The 21,132-nt window shown below is 37.3% G+C and overlaps 1 protein-coding gene across 3 annotated transcripts in view; it reads left to right on the top strand.

Annotated features, from left to right (window-relative positions):
- The window catches only part of SLC4A4 (solute carrier family 4 member 4), a 396,122-nt gene that overhangs the window by 305,638 nt on the left and 69,352 nt on the right, over positions 1 to 21,132 (top strand). For all 3 annotated transcript variants that reach the window (XM_023190242.2, XM_023190244.3, XM_023190245.1), the window contains exon 16: positions 5,710 to 5,901. In XM_023190242.2, the coding sequence (XP_023046010.1) occupies positions 5,710 to 5,901 (192 nt within the window). The remainder of the gene's footprint in view (positions 1 to 5,709; positions 5,902 to 21,132) is intronic.

The raw sequence follows: 21,132 nt of genomic DNA, 5'->3' as shown, positions 1-21,132 counted from the left end.
AAACGTCTTGATCTTTATTTAGAAGTTTGGTCATGTTTTTGTGACCAGGAATATGCCATAGGGACTTAACTCTTGTTTATTGTGATTAGCCTGTGGTAAAATTGGTGCAGTTACACATCGTTTTGCTTCAAGTTGCAGTTTCCATGAACCTATTGATGACATTGGGGATCTACTGTAATACAGAACCTTTAATTATTATTTTTATTATTTTACTTATTATACTACCAAGAGATGCTGTGAATCATGGGACTAAGAACCTTCATGATGATTCTAGGAATTAACATTCATTTCATGGGAAATGAAATGTCATATTAATCTTCCTGTGCAAAGCATCCTTGTGATTTTCTCCCACCGAGAAAGTCAAGTGTAAAAACCATTCTGTCCTTAAATCTCCTTGAAGATTACACGTTCCTACTTTTAAAAGTATTATGGAAAATTTTAAATAAGCACTAAAATAGAATAATGCAGTGAAGCCTCATATACACATCACCTAGTCTCGATGGCTTTGAACATTTTGTTCATCCTGTGTCATATATCCCCCACTTTTTCCTTTAGGGAGGAGGCTGTGGTCTTTTAAATTTTAAAATAAATCCTTTAGTATGCATTCTACTTTTAAGAATTGCGAGCAGATCCACTCAGTATAACAGGGTAATTCACTTGAAAAAGATATTTCAAAAAATAGATTGAAATCCCTTTTCATGAGATTTACCACAGTTAAGATCCTCAGCAACTTGATCTCATTTTCTTTAAACCTTTTCCCCCAGTACCCATTTACGTAAACAATCTGCTTAACCCATCAGGTTTATTCACTGTTAGATCCTCCACAAAGGTGAGCATTCAGTAAGTCTTTAAAACTGAATGAAGCATTATATGTCCCCATATCAACATCTTTGCTCATGATGTCTCTCTGTCTCTAATACTTTACCTCCTTTTTTGCTGCCAATGCAGAAAGAAATACACATCTAAAGTTTGTCACTTTGATTCCCTTTTGTTACAGTTTCGCTGTCCTTCTACTGTTACTCCTGCTGCCTTTTGAATATGAGAGTTCTGCGAAAACCAATCCTTTTAGGGCTTAGTTTAAGTTTTGTTTTGTTTTTTTCTGTACTCAAGATGATTAGTCCCTCTTCTGATCATCTGATCTTCATACCGCTCATTTAGATACTTTCCTTTACTGGCTTATATTATTAGTTAATATTTAAGTTAACATGCTTTATTTCTCTAGGGAAAGTTTTAAAAGTTGTTGTTTTATTTCTCTTTATCGCACCTGTAAAGGTTACATTAGTTCTTTCATGCACTTAGGTCCCAGTGCATTTTCTGTTTTCTCGTGGTCACATTTTTCTATTTTCTATATGTGACTGTTACTCAAAATATTCTATATCTCATTGAAATAGTGTTGCCATATTTAGCAAACAAAAATAAAGCGTGCCCAGTTACAGATGAATTTTAAATAAATATTGAATAATTTTTAGTATAAATATGTCCTAAATGTTACATATGAAACACTTATACTGAAAATACTATTTGTTGTTTACCTGAAATTCAGATGTAACTGGGCATCCTACATTTTCCCCAGCAACTCTGAATTGAAAGTTTATTTTAATTTAATTTTGTTCTCCAGATAAAAAGAGTAGATAAATTGGTAGATATCTTCCTTGAACATGTTATATATTCCAGATGTGATGAGAGATTTCATTTGTTCAGTCAACAGTGATTTCTTCAGTACCTAATATATCCCAAATGGAATTCTGCTAGTGACTTGCTCTGCTGTTTTCTTTTCTTTTTTTTCTTTTTTCTTACTGATGCACAGTCCCTTTGGTCCTCAGGCACTATACCTTTATCATTTTTAGCTTTTATCCATCCTCAGTCCAGTTACTAAGTCCTGGTTCATTTCTCTCTCTCTCTCTCCTTACTCCGTTCTTGCATTTCCCATCAGTCTCTTTTCCTTTTCATCCCCATAACCAGATTATTTCTCATCCACTACAAACACCTCCAAAGTTTTTACCAACCCCAAAGAACTTGTCTTAACCTTGCGATTTGCATATTCTAACCTATTCTTTTGTTACTGTATTTCTTGAAAAAATAGTCTGTAATTGCTGTTGCAATTTTTTCACTCCCACACATTTCTCAGCTTATTGTACTTCTTTTACCCATCACTCTGATGACTTTTTCATAGTGTTTTGTGGTATCTTCACTTCCATTGTGGATACCCTAGATGTTTGACTCTTTTTTTTCCTGCGCATTTTTCCCTTGTTGTTTTATGTCTTACTACTACAATGATCAGCTCTTTCCTGATAACTCCTAAGTAGATGTCTCTAAACTTGACATCTCTCCTAGATTCAGGTCTCAGACCCATTAGATAGTTCTCTGAATATGTTCAAACTTACAACAGTGATTACTGAGGAAGCTACAATGTAATTGTAACAAAACATTACAAGCATTGTAAGGAAAACAGATAATGTGCTAAAAGAATACTAACAGCCAGAAAGGACTTCGGAGATTATGTTCCCATTTGTCTTGTTCTTTGTTTTCTTCAGAGACAGGATCTTACTTTGCTGCCCAGGCTGGCATATAGCGGCACAATCATAGCTCACTGTAACATCAAATTCCTGGGCTCAAGTGATCCTCCTGCTTCAGTCTCCAGAGTAGCTAGGACCACAGGCATGCACCACTGAGCCTGGCTAATTAAAAAAAAAAAAAATTAATGGAGATGAGGTCTTGCTATGTTGCCCAGGCTAGTCTCAAATTCCTGGTTTCAAGTGATCCTCCTGCCTTGAGCTCCCTAAATGCTGGGATTACAGGTGTGAGCCACCATGCCAGGACTGTCTTGTTCTTAAAGTTCTGATTTAATCATTTAAACAGTATGCATAGATTTTTGCATAGGAAATAAAGATCAAAACCATAGAGATGTGAGAATCACTTGTAAGGGCTAGAAGGCAGTAGCAGTGAGATGAGTTAAGGATCTCCTGCATTAAGACCAGAGGAGACAATAGTGGCTTGAACATCGGGGGTAGCAGTGGACATAGGTAAGTTTGTTTGTTAAATGGACCCTACCTGAAGTTTTATGGAATTAGCCTTCACTAACATCGACTTATATGGAATAATAACATTGAAATAATACAGATAATATAGATGTATTTTCAGTGATATTTACATAGAATTGTTTATTAGCTAGAATTTAAGTTTTATGGGAGTAGGAAACTTTGTATTCTGAAATGCCAGATATGCTGAGATATATGCATGCTACCTACAGTTTTTATACGGAAGTCCTTAATGAAAGGTGGTATTTGGAGACTCAGGTTTCTGGATAATGATACAAAGAATCATTTGAGCTTACAAAATACTGATCATTTGGCATTTTAAGTTGATGTAAGCAAGAAAATATGTCTGTCATTTCATGTACATCTGTGTAGTCTTCACCTCAACCTGAATCTCTGTAAGAAAATCAATAGAACTTCCTGTCAGGATTGCTTTAATGCAGCTTATCTGTGGGTAACTCTAGTTATAGAGAAGAATTCTGCTGGTATGAAAGTGCTAAAGTAAAATTATGTTAAATTTTTGTTGACTTTAAAACAAAGAAACCTGTTAGCTATTATGACTTCTAAATTTTAAATGTATGGTGCTATAAACACCCATATGCAGAAATCTGAAAAGCAAAATGAGATATGATTAATCACCTTTCAGAAGCAGAGTTTGATAAAAGCAAGAAGGCAGTTCAGCTGTTTACAAGATGAAGCTTCTATAGGAAAAATATTTCAGGGAAAGATATATAGTTTGTTTTTTATTGACTTATGTAAGCACTTTACCTTTTGAGCTCTATAAAAAATTGAACTCTTTCTGGCCAGAGATTCTTCTTTTATACTATATTACTCATATCATGAGAATTCATTGAATAGTAAAAGACATTGATGATGTGTTTGGTGTGAGGTAGAACTCTTGTCTGCAAAGGACAGGAGAAATTTATCTTGACATGTTTATTTGCAAGGTATTTTCAAATAACTGTTCTGATAGCATATGATATATCCATTAGCCCTGGACCTAAGAAGAGTAAGTTATAGGTATTTAGAATGTTTCTCAGCTGAGACACCCAGTCCTTTCCACTCAACCACATTGACATCCATTTAGATAGGTACGATTTTGAAAATCTCTCCTCAGAAAAGAGCCAGATTGTCACAGTATGCAAGAAAGTGTTTTGTATAGTAAAAGAAACTTAGTTAAAGGGTATTTAAGAAGATTCAAATATCAATATAAGGGAGATCTGTGCAGAAATTTTATTAAGCAAGGGGATGAGCAACCAGGAGACTGCTCATCACATAAAATGTTCAGGCAGAGAATGAATGTTCATCTTTCAGGACTATTGAATACTAAGGATGAGAAAATCTGATTAAATCATTCAAATTTCCTCCAAACCCTGATATTTTAGAAAAAAGTTTCTTAGGCTTAGAGGCCATTAACTTTTGGTTGACTTGTAATTCAAGTAAGTCGGCTGTTATAGAAGCAGATTCAGATATAGGGATTTGGGGTGCATGTGACTTTGTTCAGAGACAGTGGTCTCAATAAAAACAGATTGAGAGAAACAGTATAAGACAGGGAAGGAGTTAAACAAGGATGTGGTTTCAGCTGAGTTTCGCTTCAGCCTGATCTCATGGGAGCTCTGGAGCATAAATTGTACATAGGGTTGCTCTCACCTGGAGACAAAGAGAGTCTAGTTTTAAACCCTGATTAGTATTGGTCAGTAATCGGCTATGAGAAGGCACTACACTGCAGGCGAGATGGCTCTTAAATGCCTAATGGCAGTTCTTTAGAGAAGAAGACCGCTGTGAATTAAGAGCAGCTAGTACTGAGAGTAGCTGGGGGATGGGTGTGCTGGCCCTATCTACTATGCTAGCAAAAGGATTCTCCTATGTATTAGAAACAAAAATAGAAACAGAAGTGAGTTGCTAGAGGGAAGCACAATACTGACTCTACAACAGCCATTCATGAAAACTGACCGTATGTTTGAGGCCATGTAACACGGAGATGAATATTCCATACACAACTACGTTGCCTTAAAGACATCACAGCACATACCAAGAACAGGTGCTCATAATGCTGACCTAGAGTCAAGAAGAAAAAAATCTATACTTTATTAGAATATGCAATTGAAAAAGCAGGGACCATCCACATTTTTGTAATTTAATTGCTTAAATCACCAGTCCCTAGTTATTTAGAAAAGAAACAGAATACTTGTGAAAGTGCTCGGTGAGTAATTAACCTATTACAACTTTTAGAGCGTCAACCATAGGGCCATCAGGTAGACACATAAGAAGCTGTGCCTTACAAAGGTAAGTACTTTTTGAAAAAGAAAAGTGTTTTAGAGAGTCTTACATTTTGAGACTTAGAATATTAATGTGTCTCAGTTTACTCTCAGGAAGGCATGCAGGAAAGAAGTACTTTGTGGTTTCTGTTGAACAAGTGGGCGATTTTAAGGCTGTTGCCCAAACTAGGTAACAAATTGCATCATTCTCATTGTATTTTCAATAATTGCCACCCTCTTGGCCCATCTTTTCCGTTATTCCATGAGCAACTCATCAAGTTTCACCCTCCAGTGCTTATTTTCAGACTGTTTTACAGAAACTTTTAGTATAATTCCTATATAGCTCATCAAGTATCAAAGGCTGCTTTTTATATGTCATTGTTCTCTAGAAAAATTTTAATGTTTTTCTTCTTCAGTACCATAATGCTACCTTTGACTGGGCATTTTTGTCGAAGAAGGAGTGTTCGAAATATGGAGGAAACCTCGTGGGGAACAACTGTAATTTTGTTCCTGATATTACACTCATGTCTTTTATCCTCTTCTTGGGAACCTACACCTCTTCAATGGCTCTGAAAAAATTCAAAACTAGTCCTTATTTTCCAACCACAGTAAGTACCTGAGCTTTAAATCATTTTCATTGGATTTACACTGTATCAACAATAATACAACTTTGCAAGGTGAAAAAGGCACCTATAATTCAACGTGTCCAGTATAATTTTGTGCATTTTAAAAATTACACTTCAGTCTCTGTTCATGTGCGTACTTATTAACGTAAGTCTGGTCAAGCTTTGGAAAACCTTCCAAGGACTTGCTCACATAATTCTGTCATATATCTCTCATAATTCTGAATGTGATGAAAGGAAAACAAATGAGACAAATTATATCTAAAAATGCATGAGTGAAGAAAATACCTTTTACATTCATAGTGTTTAAGTACATAATCAAAAACTCTTCATGTTTATCAGGAATTTCCATGTTGTAGAATTTCTTCAGCAGCGGTACATTTGAGTATTTTAGTACTTGAATTATGGGTTGTGAGAGTAAACTTAAATTGTGTTGTTACACAAGTATTGGTATAAGATATGACTGTCATGTGAGCCAAACTTTCCTTTCTGTAATGATGAATGCCATAGTACAGAGAAACAGATAATTAAACTGGGTTGTGCAAACATCCTGTCTCCCATTAAAATGCCTGAGTGAGCTGAATCAAAACTGTGGGTTCATGGAAATACTACAAGAAAAGACTAACATTTAGTTAATGGCATTTTGGTTTTTTGCCTGCAGAATCAAACTAAGATAATCCTTTGCTTTACAGTTCAGTTCTTAGTGTTTAGGATGTCAGTGTTTCTTAGGCAATCTTGATTACACCTGATTTATATCAGTGACCTGCTCTATACAGCTGACATCTCATGAAATAGCTCTTCCTGCATTATGTGTAAAAGGAATAGAAATATTTTAAAATATGAGATGCACTTGATGAAATTCCTTTTTCCAGTTCCTAGGAAATGAAAATATATTTACTTTCACCTAGAAAATTTTTGACTCTCTGATTCTTCTTATAAAATTGAAAGTAAATGGAAGGGTTGATAATGAAATGTCTAGAAGTAGATAGCCCAAGGAATGAAAAATTTCCACAAAGTGAAATATAGGAAGAAGCATTCAGTGTAGTCTGCTTAACATGAGCATTACAAGCTGGTGATCCACAGGCAGAAAGAATTCAACACACAGCCATTCTTTGTTTAGCCCACAGTGTGTGTACACACCTGCACTTGCTCTCTTTCTCTCTCGCTCTCTTACTTGAGGCTTTTGGTAGAAACTGTGCTTTGCAAGTAGTTACTATTTTCCCAACTCTTTATTGTTTAAGAATTGGCTATTTCACACATTCAGATTAACTGCCTGTTCTTGAAGGCACTGGGAAATGTGCTTTCTTGATACACCTCTTCAATTGTATGAGTTTTGTGTAGAAGAGATTCCTGGGTAAAAGTCTTTGAGAACAATTTTTTTTTCTCTTGAGGTTTTTCCTTCTTAATTACTAATTTATTGGGCATCTTGGGTTTTGTTTGTTTGTATTTTTGGCTTATACTTTGTAAATCATTACCACCTGCCAAAGTCTGATATAATTTAAGTGTAGTAAGTGGAAAAGTGGAAAATTTTTGAAGCACTTATAAGTCATAATTGGCAAAATAAACTGGTTTACACCTTGAGGTGAATGGAGATCATTTTCCTAAGTTTTAAAATCTTAATTAACCAATAATAATGTAAACTATTTATTTCTGGAGTACAATGTGACATATGTATATGTTGTGGAATGATTAAAGCAAGCTAATTAACATATCCATAACCTCACATACTTATCATTTTTTGTGATGAGAACATTTAAAACCCACTCTTTTAGCAAGTTTAAAATATACAATACATTATTATTGGCTATAGTCATGATGTTGTGCAGTGGATCTCAAAGACTTATTCCTCTTGTCTGATACTTTGTACCCTTTGACCAATATCCTCCCATTCCCTGCCTCCAGTAGGCACCATTCTACTATCTACCTATATGAGTTTGATATTTTCGGTTTCACATATAAGTGAGATCACATAGTATTTGTCTTTCTGTTCTTGGCTAATTTCCCTTCACATAATGTCCTCCAGGTTTATCCAAATTATTGCTAATGACAGAATTTCCTTTGTTTTAAGGCTGGATAGTATTCCAGTGTTTATGTGTGCCACATTTTCTTTATTCATATGTTGATGAACACTTAGGTTGATTCCATATCTTGGCTATTGTGAATAATGCTACAAAGAACATGAGACTGTTGATATCTCTTTGAGATCATGATTTCATTTCTTTTGGATATATACACAGAAGTAGGGTTGCTGGATCCTATAGTAGTTCTGGTTTTTATTTTTGGGGGAAACTTCCATACTGTTTTCTGCAATGACTGTTCTAATTTTCATTCCCAACAACAGTGTACAAGGGTTAGCTTTTCTCCACAAAATCACCAACACTTATCTTTTGTCTTTTTGATAATAACCATCCCAACAGGTGTGAGGTCATATCTCATTGTGGATTTAATTTGTAGTTCCCTGATACTTCATGACGTTGAGCACTTTTTCATATATCGTTTGGCCATTTATGTGTCGTCTTTTGCAAAACATCTATTCAGGTCCTCTGTCTATTTATTAGGTGAGTTTTTGTTTTCTTATTATTGAGTTGTTTGAGTTCCTTACATGTTTTGGTTATTAACCAAAATATGTTTGGTTATTTGATGTATGGTTTGCAAATATATTCTCCCATTCCACAGATTCTCTCTTCACTCTGTTGATTATTTTCTTTGCCGTTCAGTTTTAGTTTGATGCAATCCTGTTTGTCTATGTTTGCTTTTGTTGTCAAAACATAACCTTATGTTGAAGTGTAATGTTAGGTTATTTGATGTTAACAATAATCTTTGCCCAGACTAATGTCATGGAGCTTATCCTTTATGTTTTCTTTTAATAGTTTTACAGTTTCAGGTCTTATATTTAAGTCTTTAATCCCTGGCTATTTTCTTTTTCTGTATTTTTAGTAGAGATGGGGTTTCGCCATCTTGGCCAGGCTGATCTTGAACTCCTGACCTTGTGATCCACTTGCCTTGGCCTCCAAAAGTGCAGGGATTACAGGTGTGAGCCATCCTGCCTGGCCTTAATCCATTTTGAATTGATTGTTGTATATGGTATGAGATGAGGGTCTAATTTCATTCTTCTGCATTTGGGTATCTAGTTCTCCTAGCAACATTTATTGAAGAGACTGCTGCTACCCCATTGTGTGTTCTTGGCATCTTTGTTGAAAATCAGTTGGCCACAAATGCATGGATTTATTCCTGGACTCTATTCTATCACATTGGTCTACATGTCTGTTTTTCTACCACTACCATGCTGTTTTGATTACTAGAGTTTTGTAGCAGATTTTGAAATAAGGTAGTATGATACTTCCAGCTTTTGCTCAAATTGGTTTGTCTATTTGGGGTCTTTTGTGATTTGATACAAATTTTAGGATTACTTTTTCTATTTCTGTAAAACATATCATTGGAATTTGGATAGGGTTTGCTTTGAATCAATAGATTGCTTTGGTAGTATGGACTTTTTAATAATACCAATTCTTCAAATTCATGAATACAGGGTATCTTTCCATTTAATCCTGTCTTCTTCAATATCTTTCATCAATTCTTTATAATTTTCAAAGCATAGCACATTCACCTCCCTGGTTAAATTTATTCTTAATTATTTTATTCTTTTGTAGCTACTGTAAGTGGGATTGTGATTTTTTTTTTTTTCAGATAGGTTGTTGTTGGCTTATAGAAACACTGCTGAATTGTATGTTGATTTTACATTTTGCAACTTTTCTGAATTTTTTTGTTACTTCTAAAATATTTTTTGGTGGAGTCTTTATGTAAGATCATGTTGTCTACTAACAGAGACAATTTAACTTCTTCCCTTCCTTCCTTTCATAGGTTGTATGTGTCTAGGAATTTACCCATTTCTTCTCAGTTATTTAGTTTGTTGTTGTATAATTGTTCATAAATATCTCTTAGAGTTTTTTTTTGTATTTCCTTGGTATCAGGTGTAATGAGGTGTAATTTAATCACTGACTTTATTTATTTCAGTCTTCTTTTTTTTTTTAGCCTAGCTATTGGATTGTTGGTTTTGCTTATCATTATTTATTTATTTATTTATATTTTTTATTTATTTTAATTAATTAATTTGTATGTGTATTTGAGATGGAGTCTCTCTCTGTCACCCAGGCTGGAGCGCAGTGGCACCATCTCAGCTCACTGCAACCTCTGCCTCCCAGGTTCAAATTATTCTCCTGCCTCAGCCTCCTAGGTAGCTGGGACTACAGGGGCGTGCCACCACACCTGGCTAATTTTTTGTACTTTTAGTAAAGATGGGGTTTTACCACATTAGCCAGATGGTCTCGATCTCCTGACCTCGTGATCCCCTCGCCTTGGCCTCTCAAAGTGCTGGGATTACAGGCGTGAGCCACCATGCCCAGGCTATTTTATTTTATTTTTGAGATGGAGTCTTGCTCTGTTGCCCAGGCTAGAGAGCAGTGGTGCCATCTCAGCTGACTGTAACCTCAGCCTCCTGGGTTCAAGGGATTCTCGTGCCTCAGCCTCCTGAGTAACTGGTATTACAGGCGTGTGCCACCGCACCCAACTAATTTTTGTATTTTTTGTGGAGAGGGGGTTTCGCCATGTTGAACAGACTCATCTTGAACTCTTGACCTCAAGTGATCTACTCGCCTCGGCCTCCCACAGTGCTGGGATTACTGGTGTGAGCCACTATACCCCGGCTGATTTTGTTTATCTTTAAAGAAACCCCAACTTGGTGAAGGAGCAAGATGGCCGAATAGGAACAGCTCCAGTCTCCATCTCCCAGCGCGAGCGACACAGAAGACCGGTGATTTCTGCATTTTCAACTGAGGTACTGGGGTCATCTCACTCGGGAGTGCTGGACAATCGGTGCTGGTCAGCTGCTGCAGCCTGACCAGCTAGAGCTGAAGCAGGGCGAGGCATCACCTCACCTGGGAAGCGCAAGGGGGAAGGGAGTCCCTTTTCCTAGCCAGGGGAACTGAGACACACAACACCTGGAAAATCGGGTAACTCCCACCCCAATACTGCGCTGTAAGCACACCGGCACATCAGGAGAATATATCCCACACCTGGCCGGGAGGGTCCCACGCCCACGGAGCCTCCCTCCTTGCTAACACAGCAGTTGGCGGCAATCTAACCACAAGGCAGCAGCGAGGCTGGGGGAGGGGTGCCCGCCATCGCTGAGGCTTAAGTAGGTAAACAAAGCCGCTGGGAAGCTCGAACTGGGTGGAGCTCACAGCAGCTCAAGGAAACCTGCCTGTCTCTGTGGACTCCGCCTCTGGGGACAGGGCACAAATAAAGCAGCAGAGGCCTGTGCAGATGCAAACAACTCTGTCTGACAGCTTTGAAGAGAGCAGTGGATCTCCCAACACGGAGGTTGAGATCTGACAAGGGGGAGACTGCCTGCTCAAGTGGGTCTCTGACCCCTGAGTAGCCTAACTGGGAGACATCCCCCACTAGGGGCAGTCTGACACCCCACACCTCAGGGTGGAGTACACCCCTGAGAGGAAGCTTCCAAAGCAAGAATCAGACAGGTGCACTCGCTGTTCAGCAATATTCTATCTTCTGCAACCTCTGCTGCTGATACCCAGGCAAACAGGGTCTGGAGTGGACCTCAAGCAATCTCCAACAGACCTATAGCTGAGGGTCCTGACTGTCAGAAGGAAAACTATCAAACAGGAAGGACACCTATACCAAAACCCCATCAGTACGTCACCATCATCAAAGACCACAGACAGATAAAACCACAAAGATGGGGAAAAAGCAGGGCAGAAAAGCTGGAAATTCAAAAAATAAGAGCGCATCTCCCCCTGCAAAGGAGCACAGCCCATCGCCAGCAATGGATCAAAGCTGGTCAGAGAATGACTTTGACGAGATGAGAGAAGAAGGCTTCAGTCCATCAAACCTCTCAGAGCTAAAGGAGGAATTACGTACCTAGAGCAAAGAAACTAAAAATCTTGAAAAAAGAGTGGAAGAATTGACAGCTAGACTAATTAATGCAGAGAAGGTCATAAACGAAATGACAGAGATGAAAACCATGACATGAGAAATACGTGACAAATGCACAAGCTTCAGTAACCAACTCGATCAACTGGAAGAAAGAGTATCAGCGATTGAGGATCAAATGAATGAAATGAAGTGAGAAGAGAAACCAAAAGAAAAGAGAAGAAAAAGAAATGAACAAAGCCTGCAAGAAGTATGGGATTATGTAAAAAGACCAAATCTACGTCTGATTGGGGTGCCTGAAAGTGAGGGGGAAAATGGAACCAAATTGGAAAACACTCTACAGGATATCATCCAGGAGAACTTCCCCAACCTAGCAGGGCAGGCCAACATTCAAATTCAGGAAATACAGAGAACGCCACAAAGATACTCCTTGAGAAGAGCAACTCCAAGACACATAATTGCCAGATTCACCAAAGTTGAAGTGAAGAAAAAAATGTTAAGGGCAGCCAGAGAGAAAGGTCGGGTTACCCACAAAGGGAAGCCCATCAGACTGACAGCAGATCTCTCGGCAGAAACTCTACAAGCCAGAAGAGAGTGGGGGCCAATATTCAACGTTCTTAAAGAAAAGAATTTTAAACCCAGAATTTCATATCCAGCCAAACTAAGATTCATAAGTGAAGGAGAAATAAAATTCTTTACAGATAAGCAAATGCTTAGAGATTTTGTCACCACCAGGCCTGCCTTACAAGAGACCCTGAAGGAAGCCCTAAACATGGAAAGGAACAACCGATACCAGCCATTGCAAAAACAGGCCAAAATGTAAAGACCATCGAGGCTAGGAAGAAACTGCATCAACTAATGAGCAAAATAACCAGTTAATATCATAATGGCAGGATCAAGTTCACACATAACAATATTAACCTTAAATGTAAATGGACTAAATGCTCCAATTAAAAGACACAGACTGGCAAACTGGATAAAGAGTCAAGACCCATCAGTCTGCTGTCTTCAGGAGACCCATCTCACATGCAGAGACATACATAGGCTCAAAATAAAAGGATGGAGGAAGATCTACCAAGCAAATGGAGAACAAAAAAAAGCAGGGGTTGCAATCCTAGTCTCTGATAAAACAGACTTTAAACCATCAAAGATCAAAAGAGACAAAGAAGGCCATTACATAATGGTAAAGGGATCAATCCAACAGGAAGAGCTAACTATCCTAAATATATATGCACCTAATACAGGAGCACCCAGATTCATAAAGCAAGTCCTTAGAGACTTACAAAGAGACTTAGACTCCCATACAATAATAATGGGAGACTTCAACACTCCACTGTCAACATTAGACAGATCAACGAGACAGAAAGTTAACAAGGAAATCCAGGAATTGAACTCATCTCTGCACCAAGCGGACCTAATAGACATCTATAGAACTCTCCACCCCAAGTCAACAGAATATACATTCTTCTCAGCACCACATCACACTTATTCCAAAATTGACCACATAATTGGAAGTAAAGCACTCCTCAGCAAATGTAAAAGAACAGAAATTATAACAAACTGTCTCTCAGACCACAGTGCAATCAAACTAGAACTCAGGACTAAGAAACTCAATCAAAACCGCTCAACTACATGGAAACTGAACAACCTGCTCCTGAATGACTACTGGGTACATAACGAAATGAAAGCAGAAATAAAGATGTTCTTTGAAACCAATGAGAACAAAGATACAACATACCAGAATCTCTGGGACACATTTAAAGCAGTGTGTAGAGGGAAATTCATAGCACTAAATGCCCACAAGAGAAAGCAGGAAAGATCTAAACTTGACACTCTAACATCACAATTAAAAGAACTAGAGAGGCAAGAGTAAACACATTCAAAAGCTAGCAGAAGGCAAGAAATAACTAAGATCAGAGCAGAACTGAAGGAGATAGAGACACAAAAAACCCTCCAAAAAATCAATGAATCCAGGAGTTGGTTTTTTGAAAAGATCAACAAAATTGACAGACCGCTAGCAAGACTAATAAAGAAGAAAAGAGAGAGGAATCAAATAGACGCAATAAAAAATAATAAAGGGGATATCACCACCGACCCCACAGAAATACAAACTACCATCAGAGAATACTATAAACACCTCTACGCAAATCAACTAGAAAATCTAGAAGAAATGGATAATTTCCTGGACACTTACCCTCTCCCAAGACTAAACCAGGAAGAAGTTGAATCCCTGAATAGACCAATAGCAGGCTCTGAAATTGAGGCAACAATTAATAGCCTACCCACCAAAAAAAGCCCAGGACCAGATGGATTCACAGCTGAATTCTACCAGAGGTACAAGGAGGAGCTGGTACCATTCCTTCTGAAACGATTCCAATCAATAGAGAAAGAGGGAATCCTCCCTAACTCATTTTATGAGGCCAACATCATCCTGATACCAAAGCCTGGCAGAGACACAGCAAAAAAAGAGAATTTTAGACCAATCTCCCTGATGAACATCGATGCAAAAATCCTCAATAAAATACTGGCAAACCGGATTCAGCAGCACATCAAAAAGCTTATCCACCATGATCAAGTGGGCTTCATCCCTGGGATGCAAGGCTGGTTCAACATTCGCAAATCAATCAACGTAATCCAGCATATCAACAGAACCAAAGACAAGAACCACATGATTATCTCAATAGATGCAGAAAAGGCTTTTGACAAAATTCAACAGCCCTTCATGGTAAAAACTCTCAATAAATTCAGTATTGATGGAACGTACCTCAAAATAATAAGAGCTATTTATGACAAACCCACAGCTAATATCATACTGAATGGGCAAAAACTGGAAAAATTCCCTCTGAAAACTGGCACAAGACAGGGATGCCCTCTCTCACCACTCCTATTCAACATAGTGTTGGAAGTTCTGGCTAGGGCAATCAGGCAAGAGAAAGAAATCAAGGGTATTCAGTTAGGAAAAGAAGAAGTCAAATTGTCCCTGTTTGCAGATGACATGATTGTATATTTAGAAAACCCCGTCGTCTCAGCCCAAAATCTTCTTAAGCTGATAAGCAACTTCAGCAAGTCTCAGGATACAAAATTAATGTGCAAAAATCACAAGCATTCTTATACACCAGTAACAGACAAGCAAAGAGCCAAATCAGGAATGAACTTCCATTCACAATTGCTTCAAAGAGAATAAAATACCTAGGAATCCAACTTACAAGGGATGTAAAGGATCTCTTCAAGGAGAACTACAAACCACTGCTCAGTGAAATCAAAGAGGACACAAACAAATGGAAGAACATACCATGCTCATGGATAGGAAGAATCAATATCGTGAAAATGGCCATACTGCCCAAGGTTATTTATAGATTCAATGCCATCCCCATCAAGCTACCAATGAGTTTCTTCACAGAATTGGAAAAAACTGCTTTAAAGTTCATATGGAACCAAAAAAGAGCCCGCATTGCCAAGACAATCCTAAGTCAAAAGGACAAAGCCGGAGGCATCACGGTACCTGACTTCAAACTATACTACAAGGCTACAGTAACCAAAACAGCATGGTACTGGTACCAAAACAGAGATATAGACCAATGGAACAGAATAGAGTCCTCAGAAATAATACCACACATCTACAACCATCTGATCTTTGACAAACCTGAGAGAAACAAGAAATGGGGAAAGGATTCCCTATTTAATAAATGGTGCTGGGAAAATTGGCTAGCCATAAGTAGAAAGCTGAAACTGGATCCTTTCCTTACTCCTTATACGAAGATTAATTCAAGATGGATTAGAGACTTAAATGTTAGACCTAATACCATAAAAACCCTAGAAGAAAATCTAGGTAGTACCATTCAGGACATAGGCATGGGCAAGGACTTCATGTCTAAAACACCAAAAGCAACGGCAGCAAGAGCCAAAATTGACAAATGGGATCTCATTAAACTAAAGAGCTTCTGCACAGCAAAAGAAACTACCATCAGAGTGAACAGGCAACCTACAGAATGGGAGAAAATTTTTGCAATGTACTCATCTGACAAAGGGCTAATTTCCAGAATCTACAAAGAACTCAAACAAATATACAAGAAAAAAACAAACAACCCCATCAAAAAGTGGGGAAAGGATATGAACAGACATTTCTCAAAAGAAGACATTCATACAGCCAACAGACACATGAAAAAATGCCCATCATCACTCGCCATCAGAGAAATGCAAATCAAAACCACAATGAGATACCATCTCACACCAGTTAGAATGGCAATCATTAAAAAATCAGGAAACAACAGGTGTTGGAGAGGATGCGGAGAAATAGGAACACTTTTACACTGTTGGTGGGATTGTAAACTAGTTCAACCATTATGGAAAACAGTATGGCAATTCCTCAAGGATCTACAACTAGATGTACCATATGACCCAGCCATCCCACTACTGGGTATATACCCAAAGGGTTATAAATTATTCTACTACAAAGACACATGCACATGTATGTTTATTGTGGCACTATTCACAATAGCAAAGACTTGGAATCAACCCAAATGTCCATCCGTGACAGACTGGATTAAGAAAATGTGGCACATATATACCATGGAATACTATGCAGCCATAAAAAAGGATGAGTTTGCGTCCTTTGTAGGGACATGGATGCAGCTGGAAACCATCATTCTTAGCAAACTATCACAAGAAGAGAAAACCAAACACCGCATGTTCTCACTCATAGGTGGGAACTGAACAATGAGTTCACTTGGACTTGGGAAGGGGAACATCACACACTGGGGCCTATCATGGGGAGGGGGCAAGGGGGAGGGATTGCATTGGGGAGTTATACCTGATATAAATGATGAATTGATGGGTGCTGACGAGTTGATGGGTGCAGCACAACAACATGGCACAAGTATACATATGTAACAAACCTGCACGTTATGCACATGTACCCTAGAACTTAAAGTATAATAATAAAAAAAAAAGAAACCCCAACTTTGAGTTTTGTTGATCGCTTTTATTTGTCTTAGTCTTTCTTCTTTGAGTTTTATTATTTCCTTCGTTCTGACAGTTTTGAGTTTAGTTTGTTTTTGTCTTTCTAGCTCCTTGACATGTTTCCTTAGGCTGTTTATTAGAAATCTTCTTTTGATGTAGTCATTTATTGCTCTAAATTTCACTCTTAGAACTGATTTTGTTGTGTACCATGGGTTTTGGTATATTTCCATTCTCATTTTTCTCAAATTTATTAATTTCATTTTTAATTTGTTCACTTACACATTGGTTATTTAGTAGCATACATATTCAGGAGCATAAACTTCCATGTGTTTGTAAAGGTTTCATAATTTTCCTTATTGTTAATTTATAGTTTTATGTCATCGTGGTCAGTAAAGATACTTGATATGATCTCTGTTTTCTTAAATTTTCTAAGACTAGTTTTGTAGCCTAGCATATGATCTATGCTGGAGAATGTTACATAGGCAGTTGAGAAGAATGTGTATTCTGTGGCAGTTGGATGGAATGTTCTGTGAAGGTCTGTTAGGTCCATTTGATGTATGGTGCAACTGAAGTCCAATGTTCCTTGTTGATTTTCTGTATTGATGATCTGTCTATTGTTGAAAATGGGGTATTGAAATTTACTACTATTGTATTGTCTTCTGTTTCTCCCTTTAGATCTAATAGTAACATTTGCTTTATATATTTGAGTACTCTGTGATTAGGTGCATATAGATTTATAATTGTTTTATCTTCTTGTTGAATCGATTCTTTTATTATTATATAATGGCCTTCTTTCTCACGTTTACAGGTTTTTTTTTTTTTTTTTTTTTGAGATGGAGTCTCGCTCTGTCGCCCAGGCCGGAGTGCAGTGGCGTAATCTCAGCTCACTGCAAGCTCTGCCTCCCGGGTTCACGTCATTCTCCTGCCTCAGCCTCCCGAGGAGCTGGGACTACAGGTGCCCGCCACCACACCCGGCTTAGTTTTTTATTTTTTAGTAGAGATGGGGTTTCACTGTGTTAGCCAGGATGGTCTCGATCTCCTGACCTCATGATCAGCCCACCTTGGCCTCCCAAAGTGCTGGGGTTACAGGCATGAGCCACCGCACCCAGCCCACTTTTTACAGTTTTTGACTTAAAGTATATTTTATATAGATACCTCTGCTCACTTTTGGTTTCCATTTGCATGGAGTGTCTTTTTCCATCCTTTCATTTTCAGTCTATTTGTCCTTAATAGTGAGGGATTTCTAGTAAGCACACTATAGTTTGGTCTTTTTTTTTTTTCATCCATTCATTCCCTCTGTATCTTTTCAATGGAGAACTTAATTCATTTACATTCAAGGTTTTTATTGATAAGTAAGGACTTACTCCTATCATTTTGTTAATTGTACTTTGATTATTTTAATATCCTTTGTTCCTTTCTTCCTCTCTTGTTGTTTACCTCTGTGGTTTGGTGTTAAGCTTTGTATCTTTTCCCTTTCTCATGTGTTTATCTGCTGTAATTTCTATCTTTGTGGTTGCCATGGGGCTAACATAATGAGCCTTGTAATTATAATAGTCTATTTTAAGCTGATAACAACTTAACTTTGGTCACGTTAAAATACTTTAGACTTTTTTGCTCCCTCCCACAATTTATATGTTTGCTACCTTAATTTACTTTCTTATCTCCTGTGTGTTTCTTAGTCACTAATTATGGCTTTTCTTGTTTTTGACCATTTTAAGTTTAACCCTTCATACTAGAGATTGAAAGATTTATGCAGCACCATTAAAATTCTGCATTTGATTATGAATTTACCTCTACTGGTGAGTTTTATATTTTCATGGTTAATAAATATCACCATTTTGTTTACAGTTGTAGCTCTTAAGCATTTTTTATAAGGCTGATCTAGCAGTAATGAATTCCCTCAGCTTTTGCTTGTCTGGGAAGATCTTTATTATAGCTTTGCTGGGTGTGGTATTGGTTAACAGTTGGTTTTTGTTTCCACGCTTTGAATATATTATGCCTTCTCTCCTGACTGTCAAGATTTCTGCTGAGAAATCTGCTAATTGTCTAATAGAGATTCTCTTATATGTGACTTGATGCTTTTCTCTTGCAGCTTATAGAATTCTTTCTTTGTCTTTAGCTTTTGACAGTTTGAGTATTAATATGCCTTGGAGAACATCATTTAGGGCTCAGTCCAGTTGGGAACTTTTGAGCTTGTTGGATCAGGATGTCTGTATTTCTCCCAAGACTTTGAGGTTTTCAGTCATTATTTTGTTTAATAGGTTTTCTGTTATTTTATTTGTCTCTTCTCTCACTTTAACACATAGTGCAAAGATTTACTCACTTAATTCTTATTTATTTTTTCCTCTGACTTGTCTGAGTTAATTCAGAAGATGTCTTCAAGTTCAGGAACTTTTTCCTATTCTTAATCTAGCCTGTTCTTGATGCTCTCAATTGTATTTTTTTCTTTCTTTCACTGAATTCTTCACCTCCAAGATTTCCATTTGATTCTTTCTTATAGTATCTTTCCCTTTTTTGAATTTTTCATTCAGATCATGAATTGTTTTACCAGTTTCACTGAATTGTTTGTATTTTATAGTATCTCTCTGAGTTTATTTAAGATCATTATTTTGAATTCCTTTTGGTCTATTTTATAAATATTCTTTTTTTGGACCTCCTACTGAAGACTTAGTGTGTTTCATGGGGAGTGTTATTGTTATTTTTCTTTTTCATCTTTGCTTTTTTGGTATTTTTTTAAATATCCAACCTTTATTTTAATTAAGGGTACATGTGCAGGATGTGCAGGTTTGTTACACAGGTAAATTTGTGCCATGGTGGTTTGCTGCACAGATCATTCCATCACCCAAGTATTAAGCCCAGCATCCACTAGCTTTTCTTCCTGATTCTCTCCCTCTTCCCACTTCCCCCTCCCAACAGACCCCAGACTGTGTTTTTTCTGAATGTATCCATATGTTCTCATCATTTAATTCACACTTACAAGTGAGAACATGGTATTTGGTTTTCTGTTCCTGTGTTAGTTTGCTAAGGATAAATTGCTCCTAGCTCCATCCATGTCCCTCCAAAGGACATGATCTTGTTCCTTTTTATGGTTGCATAGTATTTCATATTGTATATGTACCTCATTGTCTTTACCCAGTCTATCACTGATGGGCCTTTAGGTTGATTCCATGTCTTTGCTATTGTGAATAGTGCTGCAATGAATATATGTATGCATGTGTCTTTATAAATGAGCAATATATATTCCTTTGGGTATATATACCCAAAGGCTTTTTATTCACAACCTTGCCAGCATCTGTTATTTTTTGACTTTTTAATAATAGCCATTCTGACTGGTGTGAGAGAGTATCTCATTGCAGTTTTGATTTGCATTTCTGTAATGATTAGTGATGTTGAGGTTTGTCTTTTTTTTTTCATATGTTTGCTGGCCACATGTGTGTCTTGTTTTGAGAAGTGTCTTTTCATGTCCTTTGCCCACTTTTTAATGGGGTTTTTTGGTTTTTTCTTGTAAATTTGTTTAAGTTCCTTATAGATGCTGGATATTAGACCTTTGTCAGATACACAGTTTGCAAAAATTTTATTCCACTCTGTAAGTTGTCTGTTTACACTGATGACCATTTCTTTTGCTATGTGGAAACTTTTTAGTTTAATTAGATTCTGTTTGTTAATTTTTGCTTTTGTTGCAATTGCTTTTGGCGTCTTCATCATGAAATCTTTTCCCATGCCTATGTCCTGAATGGTACTGCCTAGATTTTCTTCTAAGGTTTTTATGGTTTTGGGTTTTACAATTAAGTATTTAATCCATCTTGAGTTAATTTTTGTATATGGTGTAAGGAAGAGGTCAAGTTTCAATTTTCTACAAACAGCTATCCAGTTCTCTCGGCACTGTTTATTAAATAGTGAATTCTTTCCCCATTGTTTTTGTCAGGTTTGTCAAAGATCAAATAGTTGTAGGTGTGTGGTCTTATTTCTTGATTTTCTATTCAGTTCCTTTGGTCTATGTGTCTGTTTTTGTACCAGTACCATGCTGTTTGGTTTCTGTAGACCTGTAGTTTGAAGTCAGGTAGCATGATGCCTCCAGTATTGTTCTTCTTGCTTAGGATTGCCTTGGCTATTTGGGCTCTTTTTTGGTTTCATATGAATTTTAAAATAGTTTTTTCTTACTCCGTGAATAATATGAATAGTATTTTACTTGGAATAGCATTGGCTCTTCAAATTGCTTTGGGCAGTATGGCCATTTTAAGATTTTAACATATTGATTCTTCCTATTCATGAGCATGGAATGCTTTTCCATTTGTTTGTGTCATCTCT

The sequence above is a fragment of the Piliocolobus tephrosceles genome, chromosome 3, assembly GCF_002776525.5.
Source record: "Piliocolobus tephrosceles isolate RC106 chromosome 3, ASM277652v3, whole genome shotgun sequence".
Classification (NCBI taxonomy): Eukaryota; Metazoa; Chordata; class Mammalia; order Primates; family Cercopithecidae; genus Piliocolobus; species Piliocolobus tephrosceles.
The sequence above is the reverse complement of the archived record's forward strand: the minus strand, read 5'-3'. Positions and strand labels throughout refer to the sequence as shown.